At 37.4% G+C, this 19,950-nt stretch overlaps 1 protein-coding gene across 5 annotated transcripts in view; it reads right to left on the bottom strand.

Moving 5' to 3' along the window:
- EXOC4 (exocyst complex component 4) overlaps positions 1 to 19,950 on the bottom strand; it is an 815,858-nt gene that overhangs the window by 575,618 nt on the left and 220,290 nt on the right. For all 5 annotated transcript variants that reach the window (XM_054494593.2, XM_063667851.1, XM_054494594.2 and 2 more), the window contains exon 9: positions 16,191 to 16,279. In XM_054494593.2, coding sequence (XP_054350568.1) covers positions 16,191 to 16,279 — 89 coding nt within the window. The remainder of the gene's footprint in view (positions 1 to 16,190; positions 16,280 to 19,950) is intronic.

Below are 19,950 nucleotides of genomic sequence, written 5' to 3'. Positions count from 1 at the left end.
GATGGTGCATGCAGTGGTGCACACCTGTGCTCCTAGCTACTTAGGAGGCTAAGGCAGGAGGATCACCTCATGTCCAGGAGATCAAGGCTGCAGTGAGTTATGATCACACCGGTGCACTGCACTCCAGCCTGGGGGACAGAGCAAGACCGCATCTCAAAAAAAACTAACAACAACAACAAAAAATGCTGTACTGTAAATCAGTAAATTGGCAGATAGTCTGTATAGCAAATAATCATATCCAGAAATTCCTGCCAGTATGGGGGCAGGGGAAGAGTAGCAGAAGTAAGGAAAGCTTAGACTCTTTTTCTTTAAAAAAAAAAAAAAAAAAAAAAAAGAAGAAGGTATACTACACACTCAAGAGAATGGTAAAAATTTGAGCCCATAAAAATACATTAGTGAGAATGTAGAGCAACTGATATTGTCATACAATTTCTTATCAATTTCTATAATGGTAAAATCCTTGTATCTCCTAAAGCCAAATACATGCCTATGTCATGAACCAACAATTCCATTCCTAGGTATATTCCTATGAGAAATTAGTGCATTTGTAATACAACTGTTCATAGGAGAATTATCTATAGTAGCCCCAAAGTGGAAACGATGAAAGTCCATTAAAAGGTGAATGAATGAATTGTCCTATAGTCATAGAATAAAATACTATGCAATAATAAAAACTGATATGCAAATCCACAAGAATGAATGTGCCAGACATTTTGTTGAGTTACAGAAGCCAGACACACAAAACACAGTATGATTCTATTTATTTAGAGTTAAAGAACAGGTAAAACTAAGAGATAGAGTTAGAAATCAGAATAGTGTTGACCCTCAGGGAGTGTTAAGAAGCATGGGAAATCTGGGTTGCACATATATGGGAATATATATGTGCAAGAATTTAGCTGTACATTTAAGATGAGTGCACATTACACACTTCACTGCAGGTACATTCACCTCAATAAGTGAAATCTAATCAAAGTGTAATAATAATATTAATAAATAAACTAAGGTTAAAAAAAGGGAGAAAAAACAGAAAAGATTCCGTGTACAGGCATCTAAAACTCCAGTGTTACACACAATTTTTTTTTTTATTAGAGACAGAGTTTCACTCTTGTCACCCAGGCTGGAGTGCAATGAATGGCGTGATCTCAGCTCACTGCAATCTCCGTTTCCCAGCCTCAAGCGATTCTCCTGCCTCAGCCTCCCTAGTAGCTGGGATTACAGGTATGTGCCACTATACTCAGCTAATTTTATATTCACCATGTTGGCCAGGTTGGTCTCGAACTCCTGATCTCAAGTGATCTGCCCACCTCGGCCTCCCAATGTGCTGGGATTACAGGCGTGAGCCACCATGCCACGCCCAATTTTTTTAATATAATGTATATTATTATTACTTCTAAAAGTATTTATAAGAACTACAAATTTCAAAGTGTAAAATGCAACAAATATGGCTAATAACTAAACAGAAACCATCTAAAATAGATAGAAAAGTAGAAGTTACTTAAAAAGAGCTAATTATTCCTCTTGGGCATTATACTTGCCTAAAAAATGTCCTGGAAGTGATAGTAAAAAGAAGATCATACTGATTAAAATTCGGGGATGACAAAGGATTTCAATTGGTTAGAATAAGTTAGACCAAATTCTATGTATTTTAAGGCAACTACATCTATTGTGTTAGGGTAAATACCATAATTTAGAAATGATAGTCAACCACTCAATTTACATGTTAAAGAATTCTTGTGGAAAAAGTTCTTGTCTTGAGAAATTTTTAAAAATGATTCATGACATATTTAAGTGGATATGGAGTTAATGGTCCTCAATAACAGTCCTGTAATCTAGAAATGGTAGATAATCATAAATGAGTGAATGATTCATCCTATCAATTGCCTTGCTTTTATCAGTCCTCTTTCAGCAGACATGCTAAGGGGAATGATATCCATAAACAATTTATTGCTTGCTTTCCAAGCCAAGTCAAAAATTTCCCTTTCAGATCAGCTGTAAACTTTTTTTTCAAACTTTGTTTCTGTGATGGTTACCTTTATATGTTAACTTGACTGTGCTAAGGGACGCCCACAGAGCTAGTAAAGCATTATTTCTGAGTGTGTCTATAAGGGTACTTCTGAAGAGGTCAGCTTTCCAATCTGTAGACTTGAAGAAAGAAGCTCTCCCTCACCAATGTATTACCCAATCCGTTAAAGGATTACAACTGCATTTTTATTTTTGTTTTCACAAGCAGCAAGAAAGTGATGTCAAACTGGAGGCAAGAGGAAGGCAAAACAATAATGTACATAAAACAACGCCAAATTTTCAGCTGCCAATAATTCATAAATAGAAGGGCTGTCCTTTCCATTTTAACCTCTTTACTAGCCATATTCCAACCGTCCTAAATTATTTGTGTAGTAAAATTTAGAGTTCGTGCCACTGCAGATCAAATGGTTTTGAAGAAAAATGGCCATGTTCATCATGGCCATTAATATTTATCTCTGGGGTGGATACAGGCCAGAAAGACAAATTCACTAAAGGTCACCAAGTGTGGCCCTCTCAGTTAGAGGTATATGTGAATCACACCTACATTCTCAAAATGGATGTCACTTAACATTACAAGATTGGGACAATCTCTGAGGTAAACACATTTTCTCAACAGTCTAGAAAGACTTCTGTCAGAGAAGAAAACAGGAAAAATGGGGGTGGACGGAAGAGTTTCTAGGGACCATTCTAAGAGATACTACTAGAACTTACTTGTCCATTAACAGGCTTATTGGTTCATTAATTTAAAAAAACATTTACTGAGTGCCTCCTATGTGTGAAGAATGATGCCAGGTGCTACAGGTTATGGGTAAAATAATAGTTGTTAACATTTATCAGTACTTAACATGTGCCAGGCACAGTTTTTTGTTTCGTTTTGCTTTGAGACAGAGTCTCGCTTTGTCGCCCAGGCTGGAGTGCAGTGGTGCAATCTTGGCTCACTGCAACCTCTGCCTCCTGGGTTCACATAATTCTCCTGCCTCAGCCTCCTGAGTAGCTGGGACTAGAAGCATGTGCCACCGTGTCCAGCTAATTTTTGTATTTTTAGTAGAGACAGGATTTCACCATGTTGGCCAGGTTGGTCTCAAACTGCTGACCTCAGGTGATCCACCCACCTCGGCCTCCCAAAGTGCTGGGATTACAGGCATGAGTCACCGTGCCAGGCCCAAGGCACAGTTTTAAACATTTTACATGTGTTAACTCATTTCATCATCACTACGGCCCTATGAGGTTAGGTATATTATATTCACAGTTTAGGAAAATGAATGTGACACACAGAAGGAGTTACTGTGCCCAAAGTCACCTAGGTAGTAAGCCAAATTCCAGAGACCACACTCTGAACCTCTAACTAGTCCCCAGACTCTGCTGTGAGGAACAGATAGTGGGCAAGCGACTGAGAATCCAAGAACCTAGAGCTTTGGAGATAAATGAGATTCAAAAAAAAAAAAAAATCATTTACCTTCTTCCCTTTACAACTGAGAAAACTGGTTAAGTGACTTTCACAAAGTCAGAGCAAGTTATCAAGAGACATCGCTAGTAGTTTGATTTTAATAATAAAAGTACAGGGTACATCAAGGAATAAAAATTAAAGAATTCATATTCTTAAGAGACTAAAGTGGGCACTAAAACTAATACATCAACGAAAGCCTAGAAAAAAAGAAAGTAGTATTTGCAACTAAAAAATAAAAAGAGGAAAAGGGATGGAAGAAAACCGTAACTCCATTACTCTGAACTTGAGAAGAGGAATGGCTATGAGTAATCACAAACTGCTGAAAGCCTTACACTTGAGGGAAAGATAAAAGATTAGACTATGTAGTAAAATTATATTGGGCTAGATTAGATTAGACAGGTCTAAACACAACTAAAAGAGAACCATAAAAGCTATAAACTATAAAAGAGAACATAATGAAAGGCTATCTTTACCCCTATCTAACGCTCCATAAAAACTACTCCTCTTTTTATATTTCCTATCTTAACAAATAACATCATTACCTACCCAAGACACCAAAATACATCTCTTCTTGCTGAAACACCACACAGAATGAGTCACCATGTCCAACTGATTCTACGTCCAAAATAGGTTCTGGGTCACTTCCCACCTCACCTAAGAATTCTTCTATGAGCTCTCACCTGAAATAACAACAAAACTTGCCTCTTTGTCTACACTCTCATTCCACTCTATTCATTCTCCACACAGTCATCAGAAAACATTTTCTAAAATGCACGTTTCATTATGCGACTCTCCTACTTTAAACCTTTGGAGGACTCATCACCCACAGGACAAAAACCGAACCTTCTTGCTATGGCATACCAGGTCTTTTGAGATCTGCCTACCAGTCTTCCGTGTCTATGTTCAATCTTCCCCATACACTTTATGCTTAACCACAATAAAATATTTCCAGTTCCATGAGATTCTCAAGCATCTGTGTGTTCATTCGCATCTTCTCCCTACTTGCAGCAAGTTCCCTTCCCTTGTTCAGTGTGGTCAACTCATCTTACCAGTTCGGCATAAGGATTCCACCTTTGTAATACCTCCTACGACTTCCCTCGAAAATGTTAAGTGTTTTCTCTTCTGTACTCCCCAAAGTACTTCTAATATTCACTGAAACTGTGACTGTTTGCATGTCTTATCTTCTACAGCATCTAGAACTCCTCTGTATGCAGAAAATGTTCCAGGAACAGGCCCCAGAATATAGTTGGCCTAGAAATGTTGACTGTACACCATAACCTCCAGCGTGTCAACTGATATGACAGCCCTAAGAACTAACCAGCATTAACTTCATTACACAGATGAATAACCTAGAGCTCAGAAAAGTAAAGTGCCTTGCCTAGAAAAACTAGGATGAGTAATAGGTGATCCTTCTACTAAACCATAACACTCCCCAAGCTACTCAAAGCCCAAACAGAGCTGTACCAATATTCCACATAAGAACATCACTAACCAACTGAACAGGGCTATGTAAATGAGTTAGCTGGTGCTGAAATCAGACATTAATGTGCAAACAAACAGGGACTTATTTGAGCTAAGTGGGCATGAATATGCAAATTACTGGCTGCAGTTCAGTAGATGTCATCACAATTCTAGGAATGAACATCCTATATTATGACTATTACAATATTCATGTCGCATTCATACATACTATCATATATTACTGTAATATGGGCTTTTCCAGTTTAAAATTGTGGGGAAGCCAAAAGTAACTTAATGTGTATTTTCATCCACACCAAAATTACAAGCTGGAAATCAGATGTGAGCACACAGAGCTCTGCAATCTCCATATAGAACCAGGCTGCCATCACGATCACTTGCAGTTAAAGCTGAACATTCTATTTTTAACGAAAGGTCCTTTAGAAATAGGTTGTGCCGTGGGCCCTACTAATATTTCCAGCCTCAGCTACCATGCACAGTCTAATATAATATGCTATGATAAGTACATTTAAAACAAAGTTATTTTTCCTATACAATTTTTAATAATAAAGCTGCACAGCTATAACACTTGAACAACACTTGGAAAATCCTGTATGTGATTACATTTATTCTTTGCTCAGGTATAATAATGACCTTTATTTTCCCATATCACCAGTACATCATTGGTTCTTATCAATTCTCAATCTCTTATTAGGATGAACAATGGCCAAAGCCATTCACAATAGCTTTGATGTACTTTCATCTGACTCCTGAAAGTAACAAATTATAATCAGTAAAAATCTGTATACATAAACTGAGTTCCTTAATTAGTAGAAAAATATCCGATTCATGTTGTGAAACTCTGATGAGAGAAAAGCCTATACTCTCACACTTTCATACATTTACCCACACTGTGCCTGATGCCTGAAATGCTTGCCTCAATTTCTTTACCTGGAAAACTTCCCTTCATCTGTTATAACCGAGTTTAAGCTTTAAATACTTATAGATGCCTCCCTGCCTTTTCCAGAACTTGTATATGCATCCCAGTTGTCTATATGTATACACACAACTCCGTGATAGTGTGTATCACAGAGCTGTGATCACTTGTGTTCCTGCTGAATTAACTGGGATATAAGTAGGGCTGCATGTAACATGAATCAAAACACTAGTGAATTAACAAGTCAGAGTTTACTCATCTCTCATGCAGAAGTCTGGGATGATGTGGTGACTCTGGTCCAGGAAGTTACTGAGGTATGGCACTACACAGTATCAGAAACCCAGGCCCCCTCTGTCTTGTTGTTGTAGCTTTCCTTCAGTGCTGCCTCACCTGCATGGTCTAGAAGGACTTACCACATTACATTCATATCCACACCTTCACACACAGGCTAGGCTGGGAGAGAAAGACAGCCCCTTTCTTCCCATTAAGAGCATGACCCAAAGTTACACACATTACTTTCAATCACATCCTGTTAGCCAGAATTAAATTACATGTCCATGTTGGCTGCAAGGCAAGTTAGAAATGTTCCTATTTTGGGTGGTCCTGTGACTAGCGAAATATCAGGGACTCTATGAATTTGGAGGAAAGGGAGAACAAATGCTGGGAGGCAGGTGACCATCTAAGTGACACATTTATGGTCCGTTTCTTTTCTTTTGGCCTTCAAAGGCAGTCCTGTTCATTATTTTATCCTGAGGTCCTAGTGAAGTATCCAGCATAAGTAAACATACCATAAATCTATATAAGGATTAATTAATAAACAGAAAGTCCTTTAACACAGGCAACAAAAGTATAATCGCTGCTGACTCCAATTAATGTTAGGTGTCTGACATCCCAGATGGAGGATGATGGAGGGAGCAGGTAAGTTGACAGGAAACTCTTCTAACCACAAAGATGCCTTCTCATGAATGACTTAAGGTACAGTACTAGCTCAGGGGTAGTTCACAGCTTTGGCACGTACCAGGAGTTGCAACAAAAGTGCTGCTGTCCAGAAAACTCCACATTTGGTCCCGATTTCTAAATGGGAACGTTAAACTACATACATGGTTTTGTCTCTAAAGCTTTAAGAGGCTTCTTAAAAAATTGTTTATATCTGTACATTTTATGAAATGTATGAGTGCATATGACATTTGTACAGTTTTTAAAAGAATAAAACAACAGTATTTCTATAACAGCTTAAGAAACAGAACATTACTAGTATCTTTGAATCCCCACGAGCTCCTCTCTTTGGTTACATCCCTCCTCCATCCTCTCCAGAGGTGATCTCTTCCTTGAGTTTTATATTTATGTCCTTACCTTCTTCACTTTTTTATCACACAGGATATATTCCTATGAAATAGGCTATTCAGTTCTGCCTGCTTCTGACCTTCATACAAATGGTATTAGATTTTATATATATTAAATATATTAGATATTATATATTAGATTCATATATATTACATATTAAGTTTACATGTGTAAGATATTAGATTTATATATATTAGACTTTATATAGAGATTTTGTATACACTACATTATAAATGTTTATACATTTCTATATATAATCTAATTTCTAATATATTATCTAATATTTTCTTATATGACTACTTTTGAGATTCAACTAACTCAATGTATAGCATAGTTCATTCATTTTCATTGCTACATAGTATTCTACTTTGTGACTGTACAACAACTTACATATCCATCCTTCTTTCTATGGGCATTTGAGCTGTTTCTCGGTTTTTGCTACTAAAACAATGTTGCTATGAACATTCTGAATAGGTTTGCCTTTCACATTTGAGTTATCAACCTATTGGAAATTTATTTCCCTAAATAGTATGAGGTACAAATCTAATTTCTTTTTTTTTCCTATATGCATGATCAATTGTCTTACCATTCTTTATTGACTGGTCTGTCCACTTCCTAAACTTTGTAACGTCATTTCTCCCTCATATAATATTTCCATATCTCTGCCTCTGAGTCTTTAGTGTTCTAAATAGTACCCTGGGTGCCCACACAGAGGAAGGAAAAAGAAAAAGATGAAGTGGGGGCCTAGGCTTCGAATCCTCAACCACTTTGTTAAACCATCTCCACTTTTACCTGTTGTCTACCTTGAACTGTGAAATAAGATTAAACAGAAGAAGAGTTCTATAACTAAAAATGAATTTAAAAAGCACTAGACTATGAGTTCTAAAGCACTTTCTAACACTAAAATCTATTGTTTCATTTTCCAGATATCACATTACCTGCATGTTTACATAAATCTCTTCTGAATTTTGTTAATTAATAGCTCCCTTCAGAAAGGAAAATTTCTATTAATACTATTAGTATTCCTAAAAGGATCCAAACTTCATTTTTAAATATAAAATTATCTTATGAATTGTGTTTATTGGGACAATAATAAATTCTTTATTTAGTATTTTCATCCGTTTCTAATAATTACTTTCTTTACTATATGCCATAAATGTTTGTGGTCTTCTCTATACTTTAACAAGGCTTAACTCATAATGAGTGGTATTCTATAAACTATTAGAATAGCCAAAAATATACTTTCTTGTGGGCCTAAAAAATGTCTAATAAGATGAGCAAAGCTGTTATTTTTACCTTATTAAAAAACTAATGTGAACCAAATAATTAAAAATATGAGATATACGTTAACTTTTAAATTTCCCTGTTGCATCATTTCAGAAGTTTTTGTTCTGAAAACAAAAACTTTTTACACAAATTTAGTTTTGTTTGTTCGTTTGTTTGTCTTTTGAGATGGAGTCTCACTCTGTCACCCAGGCTGGAGCACAGTGGCACGATCTTGACTCACCTGCAACCTCCACCTCCTGGGTTCAAGCAATTCTCCTGTCTCAGCCTCCCGACTAGCTAGGACTACAGGTACATACTACCACACCCAGCTAATTTTTGTATTTTTAGTAGAGACAGAGTTTCACCATATTGGTCAGGCTGGTCACAAACTACTGACCTTAGGTGATCCACCCGCCTTGGCCTCCCAAAGAGATGGGATTACAGGAGTAAGCCACCATGCCCAGCCATAAACTTGGCTTTTTAAAAAAACTGTATAACATAAATATAGAGAAATGCATTTGTTCAACTTTTAAAACTCAAATACATTATGTTTCATTTACCAGCATTCCTTCTTTTCTCACATCTGTATGAATGAATAGAATATTTTTAGAAATAAGGTTAGATGTCATCAACTGGTTCTGTGTGATGACCAAGTATCATACTCAAGTGTGAGGTTCTTAGGCTTTACTAAGTAATGGGCTTTGTGATGGTTATTTTGTACTCTCAAGATCCATTTTATCATAAATTCCAGGCTCTTCCATACGGTTCAGCTACGCATGATTTGTCTACTGGCTAGATAAAATATTGCACAGATCAGATTTATTCAGAAAACAAATCCAACTTATATAAAGTAAATCCATAACTAAAGAATATTTTTAAATAAAATAAGTTTCTACATCAATTAAGGCTAAAAAGTAGTACACTTGATAACAATCTTGGCATAAGAATATTTTTATTTCCTAAATGATTTGAAATAATGCAATCTGTTCATGACTTGAGGAAAGTATATTTATTAGTTACAACGTCTTAGGGATAAACAAAGAAATGAGCATTTGTAAAAATTCTATTATAACTTTACTATAAGACAAATCTTACATATAAGTAAGTTAAGGTCATTCTTTTAAAAAAGCAAGAACATAAATCTATGAAGAAAAGGGGAATCAATTTTTAAATACTATTTTAGAGGCTAAAACAGAAAAGATAACTAGGAAAGATTAAAAGTTATTTTGACATAATTATATGCAATTTTCAGAAGAAAAAAAATGTACTGTTTTTCATGTTCCCTGCATACTGTTGCATAGTTATTAATGAAGTCATTAATCAAATTCTAGAAGGCAACAAAGAATTTTCTAATCAAACTTCAGGGTATAAAGTTTTGAAAGTGCTTCTTATATTTAAGGCTGCAGAACAAATATATGTCATGAGCATAACATTGCTATATAAAATAATGCACCTCACTTCAATCAAAGTGACCCTGAAAATGTGTGCAAAAGTGAAATATTGCCTTAAATGCTCAATTATGGAACAGCTTGCTATATAAGAGACTCCTATTATAAATCCTTTTAGTAAAAATGGATAATCAACTCAGAGTGAATCCATCTCAAATATTGTCTTTTCTTAAGGCAAGACACCCCCGAACAGATTAATTACATACAAGTATTCACAATCCCAGTCACCGACAACCCATTAGAGAGAAAAACTCAGAAAATTCAGGTTAGGCCAGTGTAAGAGCTCAGTTTTTACCTATGTCAGTATGTCCATATTTACTATGTAATACAAATCATCTTAAAGAAGTGAGGTCTCAAGTGGTTGGAGATTTACAGAACATTTTAATGTCAGGGCTATAGAAAGGCCACTCATTAAACTAATGGAAATAAAAATGGCACTCTAAAGGTAACATCATTGAATAAAAACAAAAATATTAAGTAGCCCCGAGATAGAAAAGAAAACATAATGGAAATTGAGTATATATCTCTATTTGAATCAATGGCAATTAATATACTCTTACTCATTCATGAGTTTTATTATCCTTAAAAATGAGAAAAGACAAATCACAGGACTCCCAGTCTGTTTATTTAAACAACCACTAGGGTTTCTCAAATAAGTAGGCTTGTACCTACAAATAAGGAGATATTAAAGATAGAATCATACGTGTTCGTCATATATGTCTTTAAGCGCCTAATTCAAGCCAAGCATTATCCTAGGTACTGAAATGTACCCGTGAATAAGGCTTGCATTCTGGGTCAAGGGAAGTGAAGGAAGTTAACAAATTAATAAGACATGTACATATTAAGAAAAGTATGAGAACTTTTTTTAAATATTGTGATAAAGAATTATAATGTAGGGAGACGGGATGCTAGAAAAGGTCAGAAAACAATGAGAAAAGGGCAGGAGACACAGACATGGAGGTCAGCTATGCTCGGGCGCTGAGTGAAGCTTGGTCTTGGCTGAGATCATCTGGGGAGAGTCTACAAAGTGAGCATAGAAGAAATCCCAGGACCAAATCAGGAGATACTCCAACAGGCTTTTGACAAGACTCAGAAAGAACATGAGGATAAGAAAAGAAAAAGAGCAGAAAGATCGAGTGAAATGAATGTCAGAAAAAGCTAATACTAAGTCTGCCAAGCAGAGGTCACTGGTGACTTGGAGGAGAGCTAACTCAGTGGACTGGAGTTGAAGAGAAAATGGGAAGTAAAGAAGTAGATGTGGCACTCTTAACTCCATGATGATACTTTTTTTATTTTTATTTATTTATTTACTGACTTATTTATTTAATTACTTATTTTGAGATGGAGTCTCACTCTGTCACCCAGGCTGGAGTGTAGTGGCACAATCTCAGCTCACTGCAACCTCCACCTTCCAGGTTCAAGCGATTCTCCTGCCTCAGCCTCCCATGTAGCTGGGATTACAGGTGTCCGCCACCATGCCAGGCTAATTTTTGTATTTTTAGTAGAGACGGGGTTTTACCATGTTGGCCAGGCTGGTCTCAAACTCCTGACCTCAAGTGATCTGCCCACCTCGGGCCTCCCAGAGTGCTGGGATTACAGGCATAAGCCACTGTGTCTGGCCCAGGATGATTTTTTAAAACATCACTTTATCAATTAAATCAACATTGCTAATCTAATGTTTCTAATTCAGAAATTTCTAATATTAATAATTTAATATTTAATAGTCACAACATTCCCCTAAAGTAGTCAGGACTGATAACAGTTCTAATTTTTTCCTATGAGAAATCTGAGGCAGAATGTCATTGATAAACCTGTCAGCTTATTTTGGTCATGAGTGGTAGTCTTTAGATTGTTTTTTGTTTTTGTTTTTGTTTTAACCCTCACCAGATAATGTGTTCATCAATTATCTATTCCCCTGAAGAATTATACATTAAACCTGAGAAGCTATATTCAAATTAAATGTTCATTAAAACTTGAATCTTTCTTCACGACCAACACTGCTGTCTAAGTACAATGAAGCGGCAGAGGCTAAAACCACAGGAAGCCTATGATTAACACTGACACATCCACAAGTCAGATTCCCACCTGGTATCTCACACATTTTGAAGCAGCACCCGCATCTCCACAGCCCAACTGCCAACAGCAGACTATATAATGAACCATCTGTACCATAACAGTTAGAGCCTATTGAGATGGGTTGATAATACCAAAGAAATCTCATTTTTTTAATCCTTTTATCCCCTTGGGTGTTGTTAGACTAAGTAACATTTCTAATTGTTTGATAAATTGAAAATGTTGGCAGGAACTTAACTTTTGTAAAATTTGAGCTTTTTAATGTTACTTTGATTGTCTTTCTGGTGGATTTCTTCGCCGCTCCCCTGCAACGGAAGGAAAAGTTGACCTATGAACTGAAATTACTGGGAAGCAAAGCCTGCCGCTATATGGCGTTAACAGAAGAAACAAAAATCTTCCCTTAGTCTCTTATGGTTTGACTGAACTATTCAATTATGCCTTTTCAGGGACAAGCTGAAATGCAGATCTCATTGTGGTCCTTGGACCAGTCATTAATGGAATAACTGAAAAAGGACAGCCGTTTTTAATGGAAGACAGGTATGATTTTCTTCTCTTTTTTCCTGTTGAAATGTTAAAAGCATTCATCAGAGAAACTTTTCCTCCTGAATGAAACACCATCAGACTTTTACAAAAACTGGTCCACTGATTTATTCTCTCACCAAGTGTGTAATATGTCAGCTCACCTAAAGTATTTTTAATGATTATTAGGAACATAATGTGGTTGCTATTACTTTTCTTCTGTTGTAACCAGAAATATTCCTTGCTGAAAACTGGTAAGTTCAATCGACTTGTGCTTGAAAGCCCATATTTCAATTAACTTTTTGAAGGATGGGAAAATTCCTAGTTAGATTATAGTGATTTCTCCATTAACCATCCTCACAGAGTAAAATTCCTCTGTCACTTAGATTCTAAAATGTTTTTCAATTACATACAGTAGTTTTGTCCTGGGCCAGAAAGCCCAAGGGCAATATTCCTACTTAATAAAGCTTATAACTGCAGAGGACAAAACCATATATGTATACCCTCTACTTTGCCTTCAACTTGAAGACTAATGGAAAACTATAAAGCTGAAAGTGGCTCCTTTCAGGCCCTTCCTGCCTCTCCATGGTGCTCTCTATCCTATTTTAGATCCTAACTGTCCTCATTCATTCTGTCACTAAGTCAACCAGTATTTATCAAACATTTCTTGTACCAGGTGCTGTGAGAATCACAGGAAATAAAATAGTATTTTGCTCTTGGAGCTTATAGTTTTGTGGCAAACTCAAACAAGAGAGCATTGTTCCACAATGCAGTATGGAAAGTACTCAGAAGAACATCATTAAAGACGTGGCAGTAACACACAGCAGGGGCCACAACCCCAGAATGTGTGTGTATTTGTGACAGGCTGAGAGGAGGGACCAACAGGGAAGCCCATCCAAATGAGCGACACCTAAATTTAACTTGGAAAGAACAGGAGGGCTTAGCCATATAAAGATGACAGAAAGGACAAACAGAATGTATATGAAAACTCTGAAGTCACATCACAGTACTAGAAATAGAGGAGAAGAAGAAAGGCATAGCATTCAGTATATGTCAGACACTTTTTGAAACACTTCCTAGCTTAACTCACCTAATTTTCACGACCACCTCATGGAGTAGGGAGTGTTACTTTTATTCCCATTTAGAGAAAAGGAAAAAGAGGCACAGAGACCATGGAACTTGCTGGAGGTTACAAAGTGAGTGCTGGGGAGCTAGGTATCTAAATGAAGGCGACCTGGGCCCAGAGCCACCTACTCTGCACTGCCACCCTATACTGTCTCTCAAGAGAGCGTGGACCACTGGGGCAGGACTGAAAAGCCTTCCCACGGCTGCCGCAGAGTGCTCTCTATTCTCACTCATACAAGCATAAAGAATCTGCCACTAGTCCTGCGCCCTTGTTGACCAATTATGCTTGAGTGTGAGTGAGCGATGAGAGGTCCTCGGTCCCTATGTAACCATAGGGACATGCTCTGCCTGTTCACTGGAAGGGTCAAATGGAAGGCTGCACTGTGCTGCCGGATGTCGACACTGGAGGAAGGTGGGCATGTGTGGGGACAAGGGCACACAGGAACTCTGTTCTTTCCACTCAGTTTAGCTGGGACCTTATAACTGCTCTAACAGATAATGTTTATTAATTTTTAAGAAAGAAAATAATTAGGACTCAACCTAAAAAAGAAGAAAGGAGATGCTTTGTCACCATTAAATAAATTTATGTGTATTAGAAGACAGGTGTAGAGAAATTATGGAGGCAAATTTAAACTATTCCTTAAGGCAACTCTGAAAAGAAATTAAAATTAGGATACCGTGAGTGTGGAAGATACACTAGCCTTAGATAGCCTGCTAAGGGCAGTTCAAGCACAATCCTACCTCCTGCAATAATGTATGTTCTGTTATCATCATTTCCTTTCACTCTTGGCAGCCTAGCCTCTTCTCCTGGGAGGCAGAGAAAGCCTGCTAGAGCATGGGTCACCCTCCTCCTTCACTCCTTTCTGTCCTTTCACTTGTTCCAGGTCTAATGACTGTCTGTACTCCTCTACATCAAGACTCTAGACATGAATATTGCATGTCTTTCAGAATGCATGACAACCCTTTCATATTAAATAAAATGTTGGTAGGCTAATCTCCTCTTCCTAATACCCTTAACATACTTCTAGGCTTTTACTTCTGGTGACCACATATATGGGCTGTAGAACTATTACTGTGATATAAATATGAGAGAGTACAGCAGCATCTTTGGAAAAACTTACAGGTTATTCTATTAATAACAAAGGTGAAGTTAGGAATGACAAGGCAATAGTCTTTAAACGAAGAAAGGTTGAGTGGTTACTTCATAGTGTTTTGGTACAGAATTATGAGTCTTAAAGACTAAATATTTAATTACACAGGCCAGTCACTGCAAAATGCTAAGTGATCCCAATGCATCAAAGACAGTAAAAGTATTCGTTCCCATCCCTCATGGAGAAAAGCCCAGAGTTCTAAAACAATTTATGTAATCACTCCTTTCTTGTAATTTCTCTAGCAATTTATCCATACCACCCACTCAGTTGTTAGTATTTACTTCCTGATATTGTTATTGACGTGTGTGTGTGTGTGTGTGTGTATGTATATATGCACACACACATATGTATACTTTACTTTCATAACTAGATCTTTAGGCTTTATATTTCTTTGTACCCAACTTCCATTACTTCCAACACCTAAGATGTCTTACACTTAGCAGGCCCTCATCAATGTGGTTTTGTTGTTTTTTTTTTCTTCTTTTTTTGAGACATGGTCTCACTTTGTCACCCAGGCTGAAGTGCAGTGGCATGATCTCAGCTCACTGCAACCTCTGCCTCTCAGGCTCAAGCAATCTCACCTCAGCCTCCTGAATAGCTGGGAATACGCACGTGCCACCATGTCCAACTAATTTTTGTATTTTTTTATAGAGACAGGGCTTCACCATGTCGCCCAGGCTGGTCTTGAACTCCTGGACTCAAGTGATCTGCCTGCCTCAGTCTCCCAAAGTGCTGAGATTACAGGTGTTAGTCACCACACCTGACCTCCAAATCTTTCTTAACTCATTACATTTACTATGATCAGCATCTTTTTGTCACAGAAGGAAATGTTATCAATCTAATATATTTATTTATATTTAATTTATTTTCTAAATATTTTCTTCTTCAGCTTACAACTCTTTGGTAACCATACATGGGTATCAAATAGCCTGTGTATCACAGTTATGTTGACTATAACATACCATTTAGAGGCATCTTTTTCCCTTTAAATAATGACAGTGGTTGCATTTTCCCTTTCCCAAATCTCAGGTACTCCTGACATATTCTAGAAGGTGTCAAAAACAACAATTAGAAGTAACAGTGGCAGTCGCAGAAGACCAACATTCTCCTAGATTGTGACTGGACTCAGGTCTTCTGTTTAAGCAAGACAAGCCCGGCCTCATCTCTTTTTGCTTTGAATTCCCACTTGAACAGTAGCAGGTCTATAAGTCCTATGGCCACAGTAATAGTTTTAACTGCTTGGCAGCAGATGCTGGGAAATTACAGAAGAAACAAATTATTAAGTCACTAAGTGTTTGTTGTCTTGAAAGGATCCTGTGAATGCAGGACACAAACTCACATGTAATAAAGGAAATATTCCTCCAGAAAATTAATTTTTCCAGAGAAACTCAATCACTCACCTTGCAGTTCTCCACTCCGACTATAGAGCTCCCTTCTCTGTTCTCGCAGATAGGCGCTCATACTGATGGCATGGGAGGACGATTCGAACCTGCAGAGAAACACAGGGGAAACAGACAAGCAGGTGTAAACCAATTAAGTGCTGACCAGCTCTGTATTCCACATTATTCTACTCTGGTCTGTGTGGTGCTCCCCGATGTTCTGTGATGAAGACACTTTGGCTATACCATGACAGGACCAGGGCCAGCTGCCACGGACCTTGATTTATGAGCGATATTCCTGGCTAAGGCTCCTTTACAACCGTATTTGGAACTTTTGCTTATTCTCCATTTCAACTGGTACAACTCTGATCTCCCCAACTTCCTTTTGCTTTCAGACCCCCATCAGCCTTTGCCAGGATCCTTATACATGTAGCAATGAGAGCATCCTATGAAGTCATTCTAATTACGTTACCATCCAGCTCAAAAGTCACCAGTGACTGCCAGCTACCAACACAGACACACTGGCTCCTCAGAGCAGAACTCGTGCCTAACTCCCATAGGTAGAGGACTAGACAAAGGACATACTAGAAATGTGGCTGAATAATGGCACCAGAAAAGCAAGGCAGCTGTAATCTCTCCCTAAATGGCCTAAAAAACAGTTTCTTTTCTAAATGGCTGCTAGTTTTTTGACCTGCTGCCTACAATATAAAATACTCTCAAAAATACCAAGCTACGCAATATTTGTTCACACTCACTCAGGAACTATTTCAGAGGTTAGAAACACTGGTGAAGGAGGGAGAACGAGAGGCTCAAGATAAAGAACAGGTTTCTAAAACCTAAAATAATAACTACAAAAAGAACTAACAAAAACAAATCAGTCTTAAGAGAAACGTGCAAGTAAGAAAAAAAAACAGATAAAATTATGACATATCAAAGAGTAAATCCTTTGATAAGAGATCCCATTTCAAACTGAGATTTCAAAGGCAGGATAACAACCTGCCAGATGGAGGAATCCTTCTAAGAATGACTGCCACTAAGGGGTAAAAGCAGCAACATAGTACGAGCAACAGTGCTAATGGGATAGGTTTCTGGCAACAAGGCAGGCACACCATCATTTTCTTAATTATGCCTTCTTTATCCTTTCCTTGACAAGGAAGATGAATACCGAGATGAATGTCAGTCTGTGAGGGAAACACTTAGGTTACTTGATCCCCTCTCTGCACCCTGCCAAGAACTAAGAGGGTACTAACAGCCGGAAAGAAGGCAAAGTGTGCAGTACTTCAAACATGCCACCTGCCAGTCAAGTGCAGAAAAGAAGCCACTGACCTCCAAAAAGCATGCTGACAGCTATTGATCAGATAGGGCAAAGAAAAAAAAAATAAACTCTTAAGCAAAGAATGGAGAGACACACACAGCACAATAAGGCAGGACTTAAACAGACTTAATTAACCTTAGCTAAGGGCAATTAAAGAGGGTAATAAAGTCCTTCACAGACGTGATTAAAAACAGTCAAAATCTTAATCCTTTATGACTTGATGTATTTTTGCTACTCAGGAATTCTTTTTATGTCTGCAACAAGTCACAGACTGATGTAATTTTTCAGTAAACGAGGCACTAGAGATTGAGTCTCACCTCCTTAGTTTATATCCAGAGACACTGAGACCTGCTCAGACACACATGGGCTCAATGATAGAACCAAGACTGGAAACAGACAAATCTGTAATAATGGCCTAATTCTGTGTCTGTGATAAGTTTCATTACTGCCCAATAATAATAAACGTGTAATAATTATTTAAGCCAATTTGTTCATTTCCAACAATTTCTTTTTTTTTTTTTTTTTCCCAATACCACAACTTCAGAAGCACTGGCTAAATGTTTGAAAATGTGTATGTGGTCTGACTGAGGTTGAAAGTCAGCGGTGATGGTTGACAGCATGAACTTTAAACCCTAAAGCCTGCTTTCTGCAATGATTCCATATTTAGAAGGTTAAATTGAGCTAGAAATAGAGAAAAGAAAAGAAAAAAAAACAAAAGAAAAGGGCCTGGTTAGGCGCATCTGAGACAGTGTCAGTTGCCTCTACCAACTACCTTTTCCTTTTACTATCTTTGTGCTTGCTGGCATAACCCTGATTCCATCTGGGCATTCTGCTTCCTTGCTCTTTACTCAGCCATGTGTTCAGAAAAAGTGGCTTCCTCTCCAGCTGGAAACCTAGCACCAGAGAGGAACCTGCCTAGTTTAAGACAACCACTGAGATCTGCTTCCCCTTGCCAGTGACTAGTTTAGGAAAGGGCTTACGACCCAATCCTAGAGCTTAATAGGAACTTGCTGAAGAGTTTTGTCATTAGCAGAAATGATTAATAAATTGATAATTAGTAAGTACTAATTTAAAAAGATTTAAAATGGTGCAGCCACTTTAGAAGACAGTTTGACAGTGTCTTATGAAGCTAAACACAGTATCACCAAATGATCCAGTAATGTTGCTCCCAGGTATTTACAAAAATGAGTTGACAATTTATGTCCACACCAAAACCTGCACATGAGTGTTTAGAGCAGCTTTATTCGTGATTGCCAGAAGTTGGAAGCAAGCAAGATGTCCTTCAATAGGTAAATAAGCAAGCTATGGCATATCCACACAAAGGAATGTTACTCAGCAATACAAAGAGACATCTATCAAGCCCCAAAAAGATGTGGAAGAAAGTTAAATGCATATTGCCAAGTGAAAGAAGCCATTCTGAAAAGGCTACACCTGATTCTGACTATACAACATTCTGGAAAAGGCAAAACTTATGGAGATAGTCAAAAGATCAGAGGTTGCCACGGGTTAGGGAGGGTGGAGGGATGAATATGTGGTGAATGGAAGATGTTTAGAGCAGTGAAACTGTTCTGTATGACATTGTAATGGTGGATAGATGAACTTATGCCTTTGTCAAAACCCATTAGAACTGTACAACACAAAGAGTGAATTCTAATGTAAACTATGGAATTTAGTTAATAATGACATCTCAATACTGGTTCATCAATTCTAACAAACAGACGCTAATACAAGATGTTAAATAGGGTAAAATGCAGAGAAGGGGGGAATATAAAGGAACTCTCTGTACTTCCTGCTCTACTTTTCTATAAACCTAAAACTGTTCTAAAAAATAAAGTCTATACTTTTTTTAAAGAGAGAGATTCACAGGGAGAATCACACGCAATTTTCTTACCCACACTGTCTTTACTGGACTGGAACTGATGGATATGCCTCATAATCGCAATAGAAAACATTACTAACGTGTTGAGGATGGCAATGCAGAGAGATGGAAAGGGCTGAGTCCTTTATGATATTGTACAGTTGAATTAAGGAAACCTCCACATTCATCCTTGTTATGTGAGATGGTAACTTTCCTATAGTTCAATCTATTGTATTTAAAGTTTTATGTTACTTGCAGCCTAAAGCATTGTAACTGATATTGCATCTACTCTCTGAATAAAACTGTTTAAAAAGGAATGCATTCAATAAACAGAATAGATTTCATTTCTGGCAGGGATATACTAAATCTCCTCTCTGCTAGATCACAAAATAAATAAACTGTTGAAGCTTTAATTATTAAAAACATGAAAAATCTAAGATAAAAACAAGCCTCAAATGTGGATCAACAGAAGGTATTAGATCTCCAACTGCCGAAAAAGAATAAATTCAATATACTGGGATACTTCTGTGGTGGTCACTTTACATGCTTATATTTACAGACACAACTTCTTAAATATCTACTAAATCCTCAAAAGAAAACAGACCTAA

Source organism: Pongo pygmaeus, chromosome 6 (assembly GCF_028885625.2).
Source record: "Pongo pygmaeus isolate AG05252 chromosome 6, NHGRI_mPonPyg2-v2.0_pri, whole genome shotgun sequence".
Classification (NCBI taxonomy): Eukaryota; Metazoa; Chordata; class Mammalia; order Primates; family Hominidae; genus Pongo; species Pongo pygmaeus.
This window is presented reverse-complemented; position numbering and strand designations above follow the sequence as displayed.